This window comes from Bombus terrestris, chromosome 10 (assembly GCF_910591885.1).
Source record: "Bombus terrestris chromosome 10, iyBomTerr1.2, whole genome shotgun sequence".
In the NCBI taxonomy this organism is placed as follows: domain Eukaryota; kingdom Metazoa; phylum Arthropoda; class Insecta; order Hymenoptera; family Apidae; genus Bombus; species Bombus terrestris.
This window is the reverse complement of record NC_063278.1, coordinates 15,451,758-15,474,548: the sequence shown is the minus strand read 5'-3', so window position 1 is coordinate 15,474,548 and position 22,791 is coordinate 15,451,758. Positions and strand designations below refer to the sequence as shown.

At 36.4% G+C, this 22,791-nt stretch overlaps 1 protein-coding gene, 3 long non-coding RNA genes and 1 pseudogene across 6 annotated transcripts; 3 read left to right on the top strand and 2 right to left on the bottom strand.

Moving 5' to 3' along the window:
- LOC125385719 overlaps window positions 1-16,940 on the top strand; it is a 30,914-nt pseudogene extending 13,974 nt beyond the window's left edge.
- LOC125385737 lies at window positions 4,466-6,203 on the bottom strand. Its single transcript, XR_007225307.1, has 2 exons — window positions 5,529-6,203; window positions 4,466-5,040 (listed from the first exon to the last, which is right to left on the bottom strand). It is a non-coding gene; the product is annotated as an uncharacterized LOC125385737 (long non-coding RNA).
- On the top strand, window positions 7,241-10,357 carry LOC125385817 (katanin p60 ATPase-containing subunit A-like 2). Its single transcript, XM_048409462.1, has 7 exons — window positions 7,241-7,303; window positions 8,154-8,332; window positions 8,443-8,692; window positions 8,876-9,044; window positions 9,102-9,214; window positions 9,411-9,613; window positions 9,771-10,357. The coding sequence occupies exons 1-7, from the start codon at window positions 7,241-7,243 to the stop codon at window positions 10,153-10,155; spliced, it is 1,362 nt and encodes a 453-aa protein (XP_048265419.1). The 3' UTR covers window positions 10,156-10,357.
- On the bottom strand, window positions 11,129-16,950 carry LOC125385728. 3 transcript variants are annotated; one of them, XR_007225295.1, is made up of 5 exons: window positions 14,997-15,490; window positions 14,520-14,841; window positions 13,944-14,303; window positions 11,296-11,476; window positions 11,129-11,188 (listed from the first exon to the last, which is right to left on the bottom strand). It is a non-coding gene; the product is annotated as an uncharacterized LOC125385728 (long non-coding RNA). The 3 variants fall into 3 exon arrangements; XR_007225296.1 differs by lacking the exon at window positions 11,129-11,188 and adding an exon at window positions 16,936-16,950 and having other exon boundaries at window positions 14,997-15,358; XR_007225297.1 differs by lacking the exon at window positions 11,129-11,188 and having other exon boundaries at window positions 14,520-14,660; window positions 14,997-15,489.
- A 1,130-nt stretch (window positions 16,951-18,080) lies between these two features.
- Window positions 18,081-18,626, top strand: LOC125385731. Its single transcript, XR_007225301.1, has 2 exons — window positions 18,081-18,368; window positions 18,520-18,626. It is a non-coding gene; the product is annotated as an uncharacterized LOC125385731 (long non-coding RNA).
- Window positions 18,627-22,791: the final 4,165 nt, after the last annotated feature.

Below are 22,791 nucleotides of genomic sequence, written 5' to 3'. Positions count from 1 at the left end.
ACAACGTGAATTTTCGTTCCAATTTTCTTAACTTACAAGTATAAAATTTTCATCGCATGATACAATCTATCCTACAAAGTTCTTGCACACGACGAAGCTGAGAACATAGATCTTCTTCAAATATTATTTTTCTCACTGCTTCGTGTGGAATTTCTACTCGACGAGATGTTATTAAACGCTTAAAAGCTTATTATTAAACGATAACATACTTTTTCCTACATGAATGAACATGAAAGACGTCGAGTGAGGAATTAGAACAATTGTGGATGGTTGGAAACTATTATGCTGCGATCTACCATTCGTTTTTGCCTATACATACCACGGAACAAAGGATAATTATCACCGAATTCATCCAGAGCACATTTTCTAAGTTTTACTGTATATGATTACGCCCATTATATTATATTATGTTATTACGATGTTATCTAATTAATTGTTGTCTATTTGCTTTGATACTTATATTAACCATTATTTATAACATAATATACTAAATACAATTAGTATAGGGATTAGTATAAGAAATTTTAAACAGCTTTTTTCAAAAGAACGATTATGAACGATTTATAGTACGCCATTATCAAAGAAGATATGTTTGCGTGCGTTATCGATTATACGCTTTTGCCACGTAAACATGGAAATTGCGATTCAAAATTGAATTTGCACTGGAAACGGTTGACGTTACGACATCAATAACATATTTCAAAAACACTGATGATATCATACGGAATCAGAGAGATTCTATGAGAAGTTAAACGCATAATCATCCTATTGTAAATAACAGGAACAGAAAGTACACAAGGAATAATACAGAATCGTCCTATCATCCTATCCTATTATACAGGATTGCTTTGATTCGAGCTCAAACATAGGGAAATCTGAAAGAATTTTTCGCAGAATTTCCTTCCCCTTTGAATTGGCTTTTATACAGAACGACTTTAACCTTTTCAAGGAAATACCTATAGAGTGTGACGATCTATGATTTTAAATAGAGGTATATCTGAACAGAGGTGGATGTAAAACGTAGCGTATAAAACGTAGATCAAATCTTTATTCAAGGTGTGGCGGCACTCGACAAGCCGAAAAATCAGCAGTACCCCGGCAGTGACATCTACAGCCCCCATCTACAGCGGAACAGGCCTACTATCTACTACAACTATAACTCACAACACGGCCACCTCAAAGGATTTTTCTCTTCGCAGAGAACCAGGTTTTCAAGAACGATCGAATATGTATGCACTTGATTTACACGTGAAGTTGTCATTAAAAATATTGTTGCGTTTAAAAAGATAAATATTGATTTAAATTTAATGAAATTGTTAGTCCAATTGTTTTAAGCTTAAAGATATGTAGGTGTCACATTTATATATTGAAAACCTGGGAGCGGCATTAATTAACAAACCTAGTCACGCGCACACGTACTTTAAAACCATGCTTGAAAATCGATATTCCCTGAAACAATGCATCGTTCGCCGCTACCAATTTATTTTCGCACGAAGAATCAGTCCATTCATCGTTGCCGTCACCATCGCTACTGTAATCTATATTACTCGAATAAATTCTATATCTTGATTGGAAAATCGCATATTTTAACGAACTTTCTGTGTTTTTTTTTTTTTTTTTTTATGATTTTAATTGGCAATTTCCGAAATTGAACTATAGCTTGAGAATAAACCGATAATATTTGAGGGTATATATACATACATCATGTTTTTGATGGGTTTTGTAGTAAAATAATTGTAGAAAAAGCAAACTTTTTAAGAAAAAATTACCATATTCGAGTAATAAATTATAGAAAATTACCAATGTAAATTAAAACTTAAAAAGAAGAATCTATTACACGTAATAAAGAGAAGGACTTGTTCACGAACGGCAATTCAACAAATACAGTCGTTGCAGAAACATAGTTTTACAAGGGAGAAGAATCTCTCTAGGAACTCGACGATGTCACGTCAAGCGAAAATTCAATAAAGTGATTACTAACCGTATTACCAGCGGCAATCGTGTTACGGCAATTGGTAAATAAGTTAGTCGTCTATTTGGAGAAACGTCGCTGGCAATATCGTCACATTTTAATTACGTCAGCGCTATCAATTGGTCTTGGAAGAAAGTTTTCCATTATGTACTTTTGCCCACGGCGTCGTTCCAACAAATGAGTTCGAGTTTTGAATCGCTTTCTCTTATATCACGAATTTGTAACGGTGCTTCTTCAAACTTTAAACGATTGTAATGAATGCCTTTGCGTACAAAGATTGATACCTGGTTTAACTAGAAGCTTCAGCTAATTAGTGCCCCAGTTAATTTGGATGTTCACTACCACGCCACTTATGAAGTGGCTTCGTGTCCGAGCGGATTTCCTCCACGTAAAAAAAAAAGAAAAAGGAAAAGGAAAAAAAAAGAAAAAGAGATAGGAAAAAAAGAAAAAGAAAAAGGAAAAAAAAATAGAAAAAGAGAAAGGAAAAAAAAGAAAAAGAAAAAAAAACAGTTAATTTGGATGTTCACTACCACGCCACTTAAGAAGTGGCTTCGTGTCCGAGCGAATTATCCCCACGTAAAAAAAAAACAAGAAAAAGAAAAAGAAAAAAAAAGAAAAAGAGAAAGGAAAAAAAAAGAAAAAGAAAAAGGAAAAAAAAATAGAAAAAGAGAAAGGAAAAAAAAAGAAAAAGAAAAAAAAAGTTAATTTGGATGTTCACTACCACGCCACTTAAGAAGTGGCTTCGTGTCCGAGCGAATTTTCCCCACGTAAAAAAAAAAAGAAAAAGAAAAAGAAAAAAAAAGAAAAAGAGAAAGGAAAAAAAAAGAAAAAGAAAAAGGGAAAAAAAAGAAAAAGGGAAAAAAAGAAAAAAAAGTTAATTTGGATGTTATAAAATGTTATATAACCAAGAACTTATCTACTACTTGGTAGTCGCATAAGAGAAGACCGAATTTCGATGGTATAATTAATCAGTATCAACTTACCAGCCCCTAACGAGAAGAAAGTGATAAGGATAATCTGCAAGCAGATGAGCATTGCAAGTATTTTCGAGTACGAGTTCTTCATGGTTGTAAAATATCAGGAAATTTGTCGCTGTAGAATATGGGAAAATCAGGTGTTTCAATATCAGTTGTGCGGGCACTGGAGTGCGTAGACCAGAAATATCTGCGACAAAAATCAGAATACATTTGTTTTCACATGATTGGGATTAGGTATTGGGTATGATTGGGGTTAGGCTTTGCTAATTGTAGAAAAAGCAAACTTTTTAAGAAAAAATTACCATATTCGAGTAATAAATTATAGAAAATTACCAATGTAATTTAAAACTTAAAAAGAAGAATCTATTACACGTAATAAAGAGAAGGACTTGTTCACGAACGGTAATTCAACAAATACAGTCGTTGCAGAAACATAGTTTTACAAGGGAGAAGAATCTCTCTAGGAACTCGACGATGTCACGTCAAGCGAAAATTCAATAAAGTGATTACTAACCGTATTACCAGCGGCAATCGTGTTACGGCGATTGGTAAATAAGTTAGTCGTCTATTTGGAGAAACGTCGCTGGCAATATCGTCACATTTTAATTACGTCAGCGCTATCAATTGGTCTTGGAAGAAAGTTTTCCATTATGTACTTTTGCCCACGACGTCGTTCCAACAAATGAGTCCGAGTTTTGAATCGCTTTCTCTTATATCACGAATTTGTAACGGTGCTTCTTCAAACTTTAAACGATTGTAATGAATGCCTTTGCGTACAAAGACTGATACCTGGTTTGACTAGAAGCTTCAGCTAATTAGTGCCCTAGTTAATTTGGATGTTCACTACCACGCCACTTAAGAAGTGGCTTCCTGTCCGAGCGGATTTCCCCCACGTAAAAAAAACAAGAAAAAGAAAAAGAAAAAAAAAAGAAAAAGAGAAAGGAAAAAAAAAAGAAAAAGAAAAAGGAAAAAAAATAGAAAAAGAGAAAGGAAAAAAAAGAAAAAGAAAAAAAACAGTTAATTTGGATGTTCACTACCACGCCACTTAAGAAGTGGCTTCGTGTCCGAGCGAATTTTCCCCACGTAAAAAAAAAAAGAAAAAGAAAAAGAAAAAAAAAGAAAAAGAGAAAGGAAAAAAAAAGAAAAAGAAAAAAAATAATTAATTTGGATGTTCACTGCCACGCCACTTAAGAAGTGTCTTCGTGTCCGAGCGAATTTTCTCCACGAAAAAAAAAAAGAAAAAGAAAAAGGAAAAAAAAAGAAAAAGAGAAAGGAAAAAAAAGAAAAAGAAAAAGGGGAGAAAAAAGAAAAAGAAAAAGGGAAAAAAAAGAAAAAGAAAAAGGGAAAAAAAGAAAAAGAAAAAGGGAAAAAAAGAAAAAAAAGTTAATTTGGATGTTATAAAATGTTATATAACCAAGAAGTTATCTATTACTTGGTAGTCGCATAAGAGAAGACCGAGCCATTGAATCGCTCAAGTAGATTAGCTGATTCGCTTAACGTATTTTTACTTCCGATGACGTAAACAAGAGCAGACAGTACACAAGTAATAATACAGAAATGTCAAATGTACAGAGGAATAGATTAATAATTTCAGCATTTCTCTGAACAGTTTCGTTGCGATTAAAAAATATACAAAGCTTACGACGTGCTTGTTTAAAAATATTCATATGGAAGAAGATTTCGAATTTGTCACATCAATCGCGATCTCAGCAGGTGTAAATTAATTCGTTCTAATGAACGATTAAATTAAACGGCTCGTGACAAAAATTATCCCTGTCCATGTTTGTCTTTCTAAAACTAATTCAAGGCGAGTTAAATGAATCGCTGTGTACCCTATTCGCGCAGCATGTGTTTTAACGACTAGCATGCAAGCGTTAACGGTGTACTTTAGTTTCTCATGGTTGTGTTAAGCTGGTTGCTCTTAGAATGAGCATATACTTACCAAAGGAGGTGAACAGAAGATAGCCTGGCACCATTTTGGCTCCGAATGGTAACAGAAGCATTGACTGCAAATCGAAGGTCCCGGCACATACATCATTCCATGCGAGACAACTTTTCCTTCGAGATCAGTACAGTTTCCTCTTAAAGACGCTGAAAACGATTACCAGCGTCAATATTTTTGCCACTCGACAATTTTTCGTACTTCGCCGCATATATTCTCCATGTTAGACATACCATAAAATATTTCGTGCAATCGCGTATTCCTGTCTAATGTCAGGAATTCTCTTTCCATAGGTCTGCGTTTTCCATATTATCTATTTTGCTTATCAGTAAACATTCTTACAATTTGTGATTAATACTGTACGTACAAGAACGTTAAGTTTCTGACGTTGTAATATTTCACATGAAATAATAATGGCTGTATATCGACTAACTTATTAATTAATTAAATTCGTGTATATCAAGTTTCCTATCATTTAATACTTTCGTGTAACTACAGAGATTTGATACTATCAAATGAAATATAAAACTTGGTAAAAAAACGCGCTTCGTTAGGAAATGAGGGTAATGATGCAAATATTTTTTGTAGCCATTATATAATAGAATTTCGATGGTATAATTAATGAGTATCAACTTACCAGCCCCTAACGGGAAGAAAGTGATAAAGATAATCTGCAAGCAGATGAGCATTGCAAGTATTTTCGAGTACGAGTTCTTCATGGTTGTAAAATATCAGGAAATTTGTCGCTGTAGAATATGGGAAAATCAGGTGTTTCAATATCAGTTGTGCGGGCACTGGAGTGCGTAGACCAGAAATATCTGCGACAAAAATCAGAATACATTTGTTTTCACATGATTGGATCAATTTTGTGTAGGACTAATCTGACCGAACCTAACACGGGATAATTGTCCAACTTACGACCTTAACAAGCCCGCTTGATTCCCTATAAGCGCTTGAAATTGATGCTTGTATTCTTTCCAGATTAACAAGCTTTGCCCCCCCCCCCCCCCCTTAGATCGTGTTTTCTCAAACAGAAAATATTGGAAGCGTACTCGTTGGCAAAACAGTTCACGGATAGTTCGTCCTCTGCTTGTTACTTGTTACAATGCCGTTAACAAATAAATTCATGAAACATAGTGGTATCGCATAAATTGAAAATAAAAGCTTTGCGTATACTTGGGAGTTGAACTTTGGCTATTATACGTGTGTTATATATATATAATACACAATTATATGTACATATATAGAAGATTGCTTAGAATTTGGAGCTTAATAACATATCTCAAAATCATTGACATTAAAGAAGGTGAACCTTACTTGAACGATGAAACGTTTGATCAAATAATGTTCTTCGTTCGATACTATAGGAAATTGAGAAGAAACATCGAAAATTCGTTAATAAAACGAATTTCTTTGTTTCTGTGAGATAATAAACTTGATATACGTATTGGTTTTTAAAATCAATCTATCTAACCAATGGGCACACTTTTAACAAGGGTGATGGAACATACCAAAAATCTTTCAAGATGGTCTTGGCAACGGAAGAGTCGAAAATATGACAATTATAAATGAAAAATTCTAATATTTTACAGCTGACAACGATAAAGAACTCCAGATATTCTCCTAATTAATTTACAACAAATTCGCGTATATGATCGATAGCTGACGTCATTGTGTCCCACAGCCCTTGTAAAACGATAAGAATTTCCTGGAAAAACTTGTAGCCACGAAATGAAAAAGATGATAAAACTTCTAACAAGAGTACTGAGACGAGCAACTTTGTACTTACCCCTTCGGAGTAGGGAACGTGATTAAACGTCCGCGAGTTCGAAACTTTTGTAAATCACTGGCACGGCCGCTGCTTATGGTGGGAATGTAATAGATATAAGTACAGAGCGCGTGAGCGAACTAAAAACGCGATATAGGGGTAAAGAGAGAGACCGTTCCGTCCTTCTCTAATGCCCGCGTACTTGTACCGGAAATATGTAACAACGGTAAACGAGCGCCGTCAGTGTCCATTAATGTGCATGCCTGATTAAACAAGGACAGGAAATGCCTATATACAGCCTTCTCTTTCTATTTCCATGTCGCATCCATCTTTCTATACAGTAGACAGGACTCGACTATTCCATCATTATATTCGCACCCTGCTTATGTGTGAACCAACATCGCCATGACAACAAATCGTTCGTCTCCTGTTTGATGCTCAGTTTTCAACGGAGTTGAAGGGAAACTTTATAAGAGAAAGGAAGTGACGGATTGTCTCAAAGTAATAAACGAAAATTCTCGTAACTATCGAAAAACGATAGTCAATACAAGGATATCATTATCACATTTAAAACTATCACTATGAACGGTGATTTATCGCTGCAAGGTACCACAAATAAGATATCTCATAATTTGCGAAAAGAGGTAAGGAATATTCTAGATTTTAGACTTTGGAACTTCCATGACAGTCATGAGTGTGTTTTGTCATTGATTTGCCATATTGCGTTTTTCACAATTGTTGTTCATTTTTTGTGATATTTTACACTCGCACATAGTATCTATGATTTTTTCTTTCGATAATTCTTATAATTATTGTCAATAATTAATTATTTATAACCATTTACGCTGTATTATATATCATTCAGATTTATCTTTGCACGTATCAAGATAGTAGATAACAAAATTATGTGTAACAAATTGATTAAACTCGCAATGTAACAGAAAATTGCATGAAAATCTTTATATTATTAATAATTATTGTTAATAATAAAAAAAAAATAAATGTCGCATTAGGAGGAGAGTCGTACTTCGGAACGTAATCGGAACATATTGTACCTTATATGTGATTATTTGGAACGCAATGGGTGAGTACATTGCAATTTAGATATCTTCTTAGTTGCAATTTTTTCGAATAATATCGGTGACCAATCGAAATAGAAATTAGTGCGGAAAGAGGGGAAGGAACCAAAATTTGAAAATCGACATCGGTAACTCAGTAGTTATAGAATAACTCAATCGATAACGTAGATTAACTAGTTATAAATGAAAATATATATAAATTCAAACTTTAAAAATTAGAAATTAAAAAGCAGAAGGCAAAATATTATCGCCGAGGATTTATATAATAATAAATAGACAGTACATTCTTTTTGTCTGTCTTACCTAGAAATAAAACAGTTAATTGATGATTATCGTATAGTGTGTACTCATAGCATAAAATTTGTTCAATGAATTAAAAATTATATTTTTTAGATATGTAGACATTAGCGATGTATTAATCCGGGAAGCTCGTCTACCTCGGAAATATCGAGTCTGCGACAACGTCGATTTGGAAATTATTCTTACAGAATATGAAAATTATTACAAGATGAAATTCCAAAAATATCCTATATTGTGCAAGGAAATAACTGAAAAGGAAATAAAGACGAGGGAAATGACAAATGCGAACAAAGTGTAAGAATTTAAATTATTTAACACTATTCAACGTTCTCAACGTATTCAACGTATCGATTACAATATCATTCAATCTTCGAAGAAGTAGTAAAACGTGTCAAATCTGTTAGCAAAGAAACGAGAAGTGAGTCTGTGAAAGGGAGGAATGTACAACAGAAGATGACGGGTGACGCTACGGATGATATTAATCTCGCAATGACAGTGACACCAATTTTCGCCAATGAAAGCGATGGAGCTTCATCAGAAGAGCTATTTAACGTCTCAATGGAACAATCCACGCAATCAAAGATATCGAAACGGGCTCGGAAGCTTTATATAGACAATCCGGAATTGCGGAAGATTGCTGAAGACATTTCATGCGTAAGTTATTTTCGATTAATATACGTATTGTAAAGCTTTTTAAAAATAAAATACCTATCGATAAACAATCCACTGTATATCAATGACGCAGGGATTTCAGTAAAGCTTTAAATAACGAATTACATAACACTTACGGAAATTAATACGGAGATTATGCGCCATTTCATCTTTGTATTGTCGCAGGAAATCATACTGACAAAATTAAATGTATATTGGGACAACATTGTAGGCCTAGAGGAATGTAAATCTGCTATTAAGGAGGCCATTGTGTATCCCCTTAAGTACCCTATCTTTTTTAATGGCCCATTTTCTCCCTGGAAAGGTATTCTGCTATACGGACCACCTGGTACAGGTAAGATACTCGTATTTCTTTCATTCCCGTACATGTTTACAAGCAATTACGAAATAGGGAAGACGATGTTGGCGAAGGCAGTCGCAACAGAATGCCAATGCACCTTTTTTAACATAACGGCCAGCTCATTGGTGAGCAAATGGAGAGGCGATTCCGAGAAGTATATCCGTGTAAGTTGATTTCCTTTGTCTATGAAGAAGAGATTCTAGGTTTAAAAAGATTTGTTTTTATTTGTCGTCATTCATATATAAATAGAATAGTTGTTTGGGAAACGAAATGATATTACGTTCGTGATGAAACAATGAATTTAAGGAATTTTGAATATAATATTTAATAAATAATAAATACATTTGTTAAACTGAACAGGTTTTATTTGAACTTGCCTATAATTATTCGCCTACAATTATTTTTATCGACGAGATTGACTGGATAGGCACAAATAAAGGAGTAAACTGTACATTGTCTGAACCTGCAAAGAGATTCAGATCAGAACTTCTTTCTAGATTGGATGGATTAGTATCTAACGAAAATTCTAATGTAGTTCTTTTGGCTGCAACTAATTGCCCTTGGTATGTATATCACGCTATTTCAATGTTTTCTAAGTAGAAAATATCTTAATATCATAATTATTCATTATCTTAATCTTAATTATTGTGTTGTTCGGAATATTCCTTCGTTATTATTAATATAACAGAACAATAATATTTATTGTAAATATATTATTAGGGACATTGATGCAGCTTTACAGAGACGCCTCGAAAAGAAAATATACGTATCATTACCAAATGAAGTTACTCGACTCGATATGTTCAAATTATACCTTAGCAACCAGTTATTAGAGAATATGGATATTGTAAACCACATAATAAAATCTACTGAAAAATATTCTTGCGCGGATATAAAATTGCTTTGTAAGCAAGCATGGCTGCTAGAAATAAGTCCAATGTGGGAAAAACTTGAAAAAAAAGAAACATCTGTTACGACTTTGAAATATGAATTAAAGAATTATGAAATAATAGCAAAATTGTTAAAAACAATGTCACCTACAGTCACGGATGTGGATAGATATAAAGCGTGGAATAAATATGTATGCCATAAGAACATATTTTAAAAAATATAAATGGTTATCATAATATATATCATTAATATAATTATCGTTCGAAAAATTGTTCGTGTGCGTGCATGTATGTGTGGGCACGCGCTATAAACAAGTTTGAAATGTTCGTTCTACATATATGTATACGTGGTATACATATTCCCTTATAATATATAATATGTGTAATCTGAGTGGTAATATATCCACGTATTACATATGTGTTAGTGTATTTTATCGATAATCTGTCTTTTATTTCCTCTTATCTTATTAACGCATGTATGGGCGCGTATATGCGCCGGGCGAAAGCTATGGGTGTAGACTCAGAACACATATATGCGTTTTTTGCAAGTATTCCGCATGGCCTAAGGACAGATATACGCGTTTGTCGATTTTTCCGATCAAGTAGAAGTAATACTATTACATTTATGTGAGATAAATATGAATGTATTCCTTAGTAACGGCAGTAAGCAAATGCCAATAATGTCTCGTTATAATTGTCTACCTGTTTCGAGGACAGTCGCATCTAATTATCGAGAAGAAAATGTGTTGTTTGTGTGAAAAATAAGAGAATGCAGAAAATGCGATGTCGGATTATGTATCGATAATTGTCTTGAAATTTTTCTCATACAACTGAATTATTAGCCAAATTCTGTTGTAAATTCTAAATGTTTATTGTAAATTTCAATGTTTAAAATAAATAATCAATACTAAAAAATAACGCTCTTGAATTATTTAATCTCGTGCAAAAGAATTACTATAACTTATTACGCTTTGCGCTTTCAATAGTCAATCAACAGAGTTCAGTCTAACGAAGAAGTTCCCTCCTACGCTAACGAACTGTCCTGTTTTTGCGTCCAGGCTTTCACGACATAAATTAAAATATCGCACATAAGCACAGCGTAACAGCGGCTTAAATTTAAGTTACAATAATAATCTTAAAAAAAAAAAAGAAAGAAAAAAAAAAGTGTAATAATGCATGGCTATGTCGTACCGTCGCGTATCGGTACTTTTGCCTGTACCACCCTACAATCAGAATTCAGCGTTTATTCTGGAAAAAAAATCATGTAAAAAAAAAAAAAATATGTAAAAAACCTGGAATTAATAAACAAAGGTTTAAAAAAATCAACAATTAAACAAGGGATTGAGATGACCAACCCCGGTCACGCTGCGAACTTCGAACGCGGAAGAGTCGAGCCGTGGCCATGATGGGTGATTCCAGGAATCGGTCGCGTATGGCAGGATCTGCCATGCTTTACCGATCCCAGCCGCGCCGATTTCCGTCAACAGGCACAGTAACGGAGATATTTGGAACAGAAGCAGCCGCATATTCGTCTATCTGAAATTAAAGAGATGATTTCATGTAGAAGATACAAATTCGTTCCCTGATATTGAAATGCCGAACACGAGGAAAATGAGACATGCAAATGACAAAGTCGATGATCAATAGGAAGATAACATAAACAATTGTAGATTGCAAGGAAAATTTTGAAAAATGATACGTGTTCTAATAATAGAATATAAATAATAAAAAGGAGAATATAATTGCCATTCTTCTATGTATTTTAATTTATGAGACGTAACTTCTGAATGACCTGTAATGCCCGTTTCCGCGACATTATGCGCCGAGTTCCGGACTACGCGTAGATCCGGTAGCGCGATTGTTCACTCGACTACATTTACCATAGCGAAATCGAACCTCCCGCGAAATCGAACTAGAATTCGACTCGACACGCGTACGCGCGCAACCACTGAAAGTTCAACGCACCAGTACCGTCAGACGATTCGAAACTTGTGAATCATCTGCTAACGATACGTATCCACCGTCAAAATTTTTCATTGCAATAATTTTTCATAACGTTGCAACGATCGCTATATTTTCAATATACATGTATGATCGTAATAAAGAGTGTTTACTCTTCTTAGACTGTTATTTGTACAACATTATACGGAAATGTATGTTTTACGTGATATGGCTTCTCTCGACGCGTGGATCCATTTGGAAAACTGCTATATTTATGGTAACTTAATCGTTAAAATAACATAAGAACACGTAAAACCGACTCAAAGTTGTAAAAACATGCTTGATACAACTCAAGTGTATTATATACGTTTGAAGCATCACCGCCCATTACTACACCATCAACATCAATCATGTTCTACACCACGGTCATTCTTCTGCAAAAAACGATAATTAAAAGAGAAAGAGAAAGAAGAATTACTGCACAAACTTCGACAACCATGGGACTTCCGTATACATATACAACAATGAGATCACCGTGAAATTGTCTTATCTTGTTCTTTTAATCGCGAAAAATCTGTCCGTAAGTTCGTGGACCGTGTCGAACAGAACGCTATATACGAGGTAGAACGGGTTTTTGTCCGACTGTTGCACGGTTAAGAGCACGACGAGCAACATTGTTCGTGGCGATAAAATGAAGGTAAAAAAATGCAACGAGGAAACAAAGGATAGAACGTCTAGACATAGCGGAACAAATCTTCGGCAGGAAGATCTTCTCCGTTAACATCGACTCCGCACAGTTACGCTCGCTCTTTTACAGTTAGCCTCGCGGACCTGTCTTAATTTGTAACTACGTTTCGGGACATCCTCAACACGTTCCCCAACGCGTAGGTTTCATACGACAAATTCAATGTCATAGTGGTTTAAGTCGTAATTCCGAATGTTTGAATTCATTTTTACTCTCAAACATATCTTCCCTTTGGTTTCAGAACCGATTAAGTCGTAACTTTATTCTCTACCATTTCTGTTTCCACGGTTTGAACAGATGTAATCTATTTTTACGGTAATAAACACAGAAGATTATTTGATGAAAACTGGCAATGGCCTAACTTACACCACTATGATTCTCAACCCTGTTTTCCAAATTGTGTTATATAATATTTTATGAAATGTTGGTGCCATACAGGATGAAACGATCTTAGGCGAATCAAACATCTTATTTTCCCTTACGCCATTCAAATTATAAAATATGCAAACTTTTTAACATTTAACTTCGCTGTCTCATTATGTCGATTCCGTCAACTGTACGTATGCTGATGAACAGTAGTTAATTGTCGGTTTCACGATGGGATTTCGAAGAGGAAATTGGATAACGGATAGGTGAGGGGCTCTGAAGTAGGATAAGAACGTAATTGTAACTCGACTTTTGATGATTTATTGCCTAGCTAGCGGGATCGAGAGCGTGACTGGTGATGTAAGATACTGAGGAAAGTTAATTAAACTTAGCTTCATTACGTAGAGTAAATAAGATGTTTGATTGCAGTAGAAATTGTCACATATTTGATAAATGTTAGATTTCTATATATAAGAAAAATGTATAAAAGATATGTAAGAGTATAAGACTATTCCTAAGAAAGGTAAATTATGGGTTTTTCATCAAATGTTTGAATCAACTTTGTTAAAGCATTCCCTAATTTAACCATTTAGATGTTAACTATCGAGAAACCAGTCCAGTGTGTCGTATATCTCATCATTTACATAGGAACAAAATCTCCACGTTCAGGCTGTACAGTTAATTGAAATTAAAGGCAAACACTGTAACTCTGGCACAACTGTCCTTATTTTCGCAACTAATTACCATTTGTCCCATTTCATTAAAACTTTTTAACAGCCGGTAAATAAATTGATGGAATTTCCTCGGTTCAATTTATGAGTGATGAAAATCAAAATTACTTAAAAGTACCATTCCTCGATATCTCCAAAAATATGTCATTTCTAACCGTATAATAATCTATAAGCAGAGAAATGTCAATGAAAATTTAAGACGAAAAAGAGGTAAATTTACCTGAATTCCAGAGCGCGGCCGGCTTTCAAATGTCGTTGACTGTTCAGAGTTACCACGCTTACTACGGTCCGTGAACTACGGCTTCCCGGTTTACCCCGGCTTCGTATCTGCATACCGTGTGCTGTTGTCGCCGCTAAAACACGCTCACCCCTCTACTCGCGGACTTAACTACCGTTCTCAATTGGTCGCTGTTTTTAACTGTAGTTCTTGTTCCGAAAGATAGGTAAATCGCTTCCTCTATGATCTACGAGCCAACACAATCAAAGATGATCGTTTAAAGTAGCTTATAGGAACAGGCAGACTACGGGCACATTTACGCTCCGATCGTGTGTAGAACGCTAAAAGGTAGAATTCTGAAAACTGTAGAACAAACGAGCGATAGTATTGCTAAAAAGACAAGTTAAGAGTACATAAATATGTAGTAAGAGGAAAGAAAAGATCTTCAACTGACAAACAAGTAATTGTGTCTATCATCATTTCGTCAATGCGGTTAAGGATAGTTATATACATTTATACATTACATTCTAAGAGTTACAGTTGCATGAAACAAAGGAGAAAGTGATGGGAGCAACTTACCTGCTCATTTATCCTCTGCACGTTCGGAGATGCGCATTAACATTATCATAATCGCTCAGTTGAATTATGCTTGTATTAGTATGTTTTATCTTCTTCGTTAATACATAAGAAGTACTTCAATATCGAAATAATCTGTGAAATCTAAGTTACATATAAATATATATACTTTCAATGTGATTATCAATAGTTTAGTTTATTTAATTCAACATATGTATATTTTCATGAAAACAAAAGTACGTCAAATTTTAACGAGCAATAGCTTTCGTTTTACATCTCTATACGGTAATTTGCAGGATGCAAAAAGAAAAATAGAGAGTCTGATCTGAAAATAGAATGATCTTGAATAAATTGTAAAGGACATAATAGCGCTGTCATGCGCTATGGTGCATAAACTAGGGTAGAATTAAAAGCGTAGTAGAATGCAGATCGTTAACAAATAAAAATTAATCTAGGTGTTATTAAAGAAATTTGTTTCACCTTTTAAACTTTTTGATGATTGGTTTACTTTGAATATTTTGCATATTTTTGCATATCATGAGCATTTTGTACATTTCCATACATTCAAATTTTCTATGAATATAAAATGATCCGCACTCTACTTCATAGTATACTCTATACGTTTAAAATGCTCCATTAGAAGCTTAAATCTATCAAAATACAGCTCCTAAGGAAATGTGAACTTTCACATGAACACATAATATCGATCTTCTGATTGAAACGTATAGACAGGTATATACTAGCATAAGCCACCTTCGGCATTTGACTGCATGGTGCAGCACTACTCTCTCTGGGATATCCTAGCCACTTTCGGCATTTGGCCGTATGGTGCAGCACTAGCTCTGTAACATAGAAAACCATAGGCGTCAGTTCTTCTTATTTCCTCTCTCATATATGTTTACTTTAATGTCACTTATTCAGGCGCTTGATATATTGTCGGAATGAAATTTTAGTAATGTGCAAGTAATTGTGAGTAGATTAATAAAGTATAATAAGATATTAGATTCATGTACATAGTTTCAAGTGACATCAATCTTTATGTCTAGTATATACATGTGTATTGATCTATAAGTCAGTGTTAAAATAACAAACAAATGGCAGAAGAAGGAAAGAAGATTTCCTTCGGTTTTGCAAAATCTATTAAGAAATCTATTAAGAAAAAATGCTATTCCACAAGAAAAAAAGAAAGTTGATTACATTGAATGCCTTGATGAAAAAGGTATTAAAGTAATAGGGTGAGTTCAAAAAGTAATATTTATAATCAAGAAACATATAACCTCAACCTAACCTATAAAAATCACCAATAGCGGAATATATATATTTGAAAACAATTTTTTATTTCAGTGAGGAAGAAAAAAAAGATGAACATCTAATTATTCCATTACTAGGTTCAAAAACCTGGCATGATAGAATTGTTAATAAAATAGATGCAGACATTTTCCTTCCGAAGGCAGATAAGGAAAAGGTAGGAGACGCTAGTGTTAACGAGGCAAAATCAAAGCTATCTAATGGAAAAACATCGCCAATAATATCAATAAAGAAAGAGCCAGTTGAAGATAGTGAAAATAAAGTTGTTACTTTAGAAGAGCAAGCGGCTAAAGAAATCATTGAGGAACTTAAGTCAAAGAATGAACATGAAACTAAAACAAATGATTTAACTTTACCTTTAGTAGAAGATGAATCATTAAGAGGCAAAGAACAGGTACGTTATCAACATATTGATGTGCAATGCACAGATGTATTACATTTGCATATTATAAATATTGTTTTTTATTCTTCAGTCTACTTTAGAAGATTATGAAAAAATTCCTATTGATGCTTTTGGTGTAGCAATGTTACGGGGAATGGGATGGCAACCAGGAAAGGGAAATGGTTGAAATGAAAAGTATGAATTTTATTCTAGATTAAATTAATTATATGTGTTTAATACATCACTTATTGGAAAGTAAACAGAGAACATCATTTTTTATTTCACAATCGTTTATTCTAACTATAACAGATTAGTAGCAGCTGTCATACCAGAATTACGACCAAAAGGTATGGGTCTTGGAGCAGACAAAGTAGCATCGCAGAAGAAAAATACAGATTCCAAAAAAGAAGAGGAAGAAGTTAAAATCGAGAAAGGAACATTTGTGAAAATTATAGCTGGAAAACAAAGTAATAATTATGGTCATATAGAAGGATTCGATGATGCTGCAGGAAGGCTCATAATAAAACTAGCTCTTGGTGGAAATATAATATCTGTAAATGAATTTATGGTACAGACAGTGACTAAATCAGAATATTCTAAGAACTCAAAAGTTCTAAGTTAGTATGAAGTGTTAGTTTTTCATTAAGGGACTTTTAAGAAAATAAATTTGAATTGACATACACATATAAAGACATAATCAGACATGTAGAAAAACTAATTCAAGAGTACCTGTAAGTGTGTTGTCGCATGCAATTTTTTAAACGTCCCTTCTAATTTTATATAAAATATGATAAATGTAGATCGGTCCGTCGTGTCCAGTAGTTGGGTGACTAGTGGGTTGTGGTGGTTGTTGACTCTTGTGTTATATCTGCTTCTGGACTTGTGTATTTCATCTTTGACTGTAGGTATCTTGAGGTCACGGTGGATTGTTTCGTTGGTAACATATCAGGGTGCATTTCATAGGGATCTTAGCGTTTTCGATTGGAAGCGTTGGAGTATTTCAATGTTGGAATTACTTGCTGTTCCCCATAGTTGGATTCCGTAGGTCCAGACAGGTTTTATTACGGCCTTGTAGAGGGTTATTTTGTTCTGTATGTTTAGCTTGGAGCGTCGACCCGTGAGCCAATAGAATTTTCTTAGTTTTTCCTTTAGTTGCTTTGTTTTTTCTGAGATATGTTTTTTCCAAGTTAGCCTCCTGTCCAGGCTCATGCCCAGGTATCTTACGGAGTCCTTGCTTGGGATTATTGTGTTGTTAATGGTGACCTGGGGGCAGGTTTGTTTTCGGAGCGTGAAGGTTACATGAGAGGATTTTTTTCGTTTATTTTGAAGCCTCATTTTTCGAACCACTTTTCCATGGAGTCGAGACTTCGCTGGAGAGTGGATGAGGCAATTGCCGGGTCTGCGTGGGTAGCTAATAGTGCTGTGTCGTCGGCAAATGTTGCTATTGTTACCTCGTTTGATATAGGTAAGTCGGCAGTGTAGATGGAGAACAGTAGGGGTCCGAGGACACTACCTTGGAGGAGGTAGTGGTGGTTTGGTGGCGGGCCTGCGATTTCCATGGCGTCGTTTGAGGATTCCAATATTGCGAACCTGTTATGAGTGTTAATTTGTGTTATTGGCTGTTCGTTCGAGTTTGGTTCAATTTTGCGTTTTTTCGCCTTATTGGCGTCGTTGGCACGGGGGGATCTGCTGCACTTCTGCCACGGGGGGGGGGGGGGTAGAGCGGGGTAGTTGTGAGTTTGCACAGGCGAGCCTGGTCGTGTTTGCTGGGCGATCATCGAGCTAGCTATTTCAATATGAATAACTAGTCGTGAGGCTATGAGGCAAGGTTCGGGTTGGGGTTAGGTGCGTAGGCTTTTCTTCTGCCTGGCGGATAGGAAACACTTGGGAGGGTAAGAGCACGCTGTGTTCACTTTCGACGGTTGGGTGACACGTGTTACTTTCGAACTTCACTGGGCACTAGAGACACGTCTGCACGCTTCGGCACTCAACAGCGAACTGTTCCAGAGCGAATGACAATCAATTATACGTCGCCTGTATATCACCGGCTCGTGTTCCTTCAGCAAGTTATGTCGCATGGGGACATACACAGTTGACAAATCTCTGGGGGAAAATCCTTTATGATTTGGAAACTCAGGAAAATATGGTGGTCACCGATATCGGTAATTTCCAGCTTAACATTAAAAGCGAGAAATCCATGATGTAATTAACTTTTAGTCTCGTTGGTTCATCGATTTTGCCGGCTCCCTCTGTATTTGCTGAATTTATTAGCAAGCATTACTTATTACTTGGTATGTTTTTCTTTTCTCTCAGATTTGAAAGTTGTTGAGGAAGTAAGGGCTCAGATATCTACATTTTCTCAAAGACGTACGGATTTGTACGACACTGTCTATAAAAAGGAGTAACTCTACACTGAAACAGAATATGTTTTCTTATAATATTTCTACTACAATACCGTTTTGTTATGAATTATTACTAATTACTTATCATTTGTACTAAATGAATAACTCAATTAAGAAAACCAAAATGTTATAAATGATAATCTGTATATCTTGTGTATCAATATGTAATTGGATATTGTAATAATATTGGAATGTCTTTGATCAGGGATATGATAAAGAACACGCGAAGACTACATTCTTTTGAACATCTTTGATATCCATCATTTATAAAATTAAACATCTTTTTAAATATTTAGATAGATTAATACGTAACTCTTTATATATATAAACATTAATTTGAAGTTACAAGCTTAGAGAAATTGGTCGATTAATATTTATAGATCGGCTGTCTTGATGAAAGGCTTAAAGAAAGCAAATACATAACAATGTCGCAAATATAATTTATAGTTTAACTTCTTTCTTGTATCTGTCTGCCTTTCACGATGTTTTACCAATTACAATAAGTAATTTCGACTTCTTTGCGCTCCGTTTTAACGCATTCGAGACCGAAAGAAATTCATATCAATCAGTAGGCATAATATAGAATTATATATATATATATGTCGGATGCACGTCAGGATTGTGGGTGGGGGTGTTCGGTGTATCTTCGTTGGAATTAGCCATAGGTGCGGTGTAACAATGGTTGAGTTTATTGACACAAATTAGAGAGATTTACAGCGTCGATAGATAATCACAAGGTTTCGATATTCGCGGCACTATGACAATGGTCTCGGCTCCGGCAACGTTTCCGCGGTCAACGGATACTGGACTTTACCCTTCGTTTGCGTCTAAGTTACACTATATGTTAGAGCACGGGGGCAATTATTTCGTATACGAAAGACAGGTCGATTACTGATGAGATCGCACTAGAGAGTGTCTCTCCGTCGCGGTGACGCTGTCGAAGAAAACTATGATGGGTGTGCCTAAGGGCACGAGATCATCGGATTCGCGGAGAAAAGTCTTCGCTCGAAGGGTGAGGGAAATTGACGTTGCTGTTAATTGGTCAATTTCCATGTTGGTGGTTAGAGAAAGATATTAGCTGTCCTTGGGGAAAGTTGCTAGCGAGAAGCGTCGTTCGTGGAAGGATAGATTTCTCTTATCTTCCCGTAGTTGGGGCACAGGCCATTTGTCTATTTGAGAGACTTTGTGTAATTGAAATTTAATATTCGTAGCGGGTCCTCGCCCAGCTAAACATATACTGTGAAGATGCGTTGGCATCTGGCAATCGTCTTACCCGAAGGACAAAGTCTGCGTATGGCGAGCCACGGGACAGAAATCGTTGAAATGTTTACCGTCGTGGCCCGTCCCAAGTATTTCTTTTAAGGAAAGCTATAGAGTTACTTCATGCCTCTGTTAGGTAAAACGTTCATCCCTTGACCGCGACTACGTTCGGCGACCGGTTGTCACCTCGAGCCCGAGCTCACTATCATAAATTTCGAATAAGTACAGTCGGATCGAATTACAACAGTTTCTTAGTGCGGCTATGATGAAATCTGGGTTACAGCGCTAAGGGGGTCCTCCCACCGCTCCAAAGGGGAGGCTCCGACATATATATATATGTCGGAGATGAAAGAACACCGGAACCTTCCCTTCGGAACTTTGGGAAGACCCCCAGTACTGTAATTTAGATTTCACCATAGCCGAATTAAGAAACTGTTGTCATTCGATCCGACTGTACTTATTTGAGATTTATGATAGTGAGCTCGGGCTCGAGGCGACAACCAGTCGCCGAACGTAATCGCGGTCAAGGGATGAACGTTTTGTCTAACAAAGGCATGAAGTAACTCTATAGCTCTCCTTAAAAGAAATACTTGGGACGGGGCACGACGGTAAGCATTTCAACGATTTCTGTCCCGTGCCTCGCCACACGCAGACTCTATTCTTTGAGTAAGATGATTACCAGATGTCGACGCGTCTCCACAGTACATGTTCACCTAGCCCGAGGACCCGCTATAAATCTTAAGATTTGTTTAACTAAAGTCCTTCAAACCGACAAACAGTCCTCGTTCCAACTACGAGAAAATAGGAGAAATCTATTTTTCTCACGAACGACGCTTCCTCTTCTCGAACTCTCTCTTAAGGGCGGCTAGTACCCTTCCCTAACCACCAACATGGAAATTGACCAATTAACAGTAACGCCAATTTCCCTCACTTTCCGAACGAAGGCTTTTTTCCACGAATCCGATGATTTCGGGCCCTTAGGCACACCCATCATAGTTTTCCTCGACAGCGTTACCGTGAACAGTTTGCTGGTGAGTGCCGAGGCGTGCAAACGTGTGTCCAGTGCCCTGCGAAGTCCACAAAACAGCACGTGACCATCCAGTTGCTGCTGAGTGCCGAGACGTGTGTCCAGTGCCCTGTGAAGTTCACAAAACTGCACGTGACGCCCATCTGTCGAAAGCAAATCCAACAAACCTAGCTAAGGGTTAACAGCCTCTCGACTAGTTCTTTCACACTGAATTAACTAGCTCGATGATGGCTCTATCATTCCAAACAGGCTCTCCGGAGCTAAATTATAACACCGCCGTTTTTCCTCCCCCGTGGCAAGGGGGCAACACATCTATCCTGGTAAACGATCATCACTCGAAAAAACGCAAGCTGGAACCAAGCAAGACAAATGTGAATAAGAGTCAAACTAAACCACCAGCCAGCCAGGTGACCACCTTCAATAGATTCTCAATACTGGAGTCTACGGAAAACTCCATGAATACAACCGAAAAGGTAAATAATCTCCATACTCAAAGAATTCCCCCTCCTCCACCAATATTCATTGACGACGTAATCGACATACAGTCAATGATAAGGACCATTGAAAAAGACATCAGCAAAGAGGACTACAAGTTAAAAATTAACAACAACCACGTGAAAATTCTGCCGACCCAGCCAGACGCCTGTAGAAAGTTAACTAAGTTGCTAAAAACGTTAAACGCTAAATTCCACACATATCAGCTCAAAGAAGAAAGACCTTTTCGTGTGGTGCTACGCAACATCCACCACTCAGTCGACCTAGATGAACTAAAGTACGAACTTCAAAATCTTGGCCATGAGGTAACAAACATAAGCAACATTAAACATAGAATCTCAAGAAACCCACTATCACTATTCTTCATAGATTTAAAACAAAAAGGGAACAACAAAGAAATCTACAACGTCAACCGGCTGATGAACTCCATAGTTAAGTTCGAACCACCTCTTGTAAAGAAAGAAATAGTACAATGTAAAAGGTGCCAAAGGTACGGCCACATGCAGAAATACTGCAACCATAACTTCCGGTGCGTAAAATGTGCAGATAATCACCCCACTGACCAATACACTAAATCCCCCGAAACCCCCGCTAAGTGCATCCACTGTCAAGGAGAGCATCCTGCGAACTACAAAGGATGCTCAGCATATAAAACACTACATAATATTAAGTATCCAAAACTGAGACCGAAGGACATAACCATACAAGAACCTAGACCCCAAAAACTCACCTCACCATCAGTATCCTACGCGCAGGCAACACAAGGAAACGTAAACAACTCGAAAACCCACAGTGTACACACAGAAAATAGAATTCCCACCCCACAAAACACAGACAACTTCACCAGAGTCGAAAAACTTATCGAGAAGCAAACTGAGCAAATTAACAATTTGCTGTCACTACTCACACTCTTCATGGACAAATTCATACGCACAGAGGCAAAATAAAACCAATGCGAATAGCTCTGCGGAACGCCAACGGTCTAGCTCAGCACAAATTTGAACTAGAACTATTCTTAAAACAACAGCAAATCGATGTGATGCTCATATCCGAAACCCACTTCACCGATAAAAACTACCTCAAAATACACGGCTACAACTTCTACCACACCCAACACCCCAGCGGAAAGGCCCACGGCGGCACCGGCATTATAATCAAATCAAACATGAAGCACTACGAACTTCCACCATTCCAGAAAGACTACCTCCAAGCAACAAACGTAGCAATAGAAGACTGTCATGGTACAATCACCACTTCAGCTGTATACTGCCCTCCCAGACACTCCATCGCCAAAGAAGACTTTGACGACTTCCTGGACACCATGGGCAATAGATTCATAGCTGGAGGAGACTACAACGCCAAACACACCCAATGGGGCAGCAGACTGGTTACAGTAAGAGG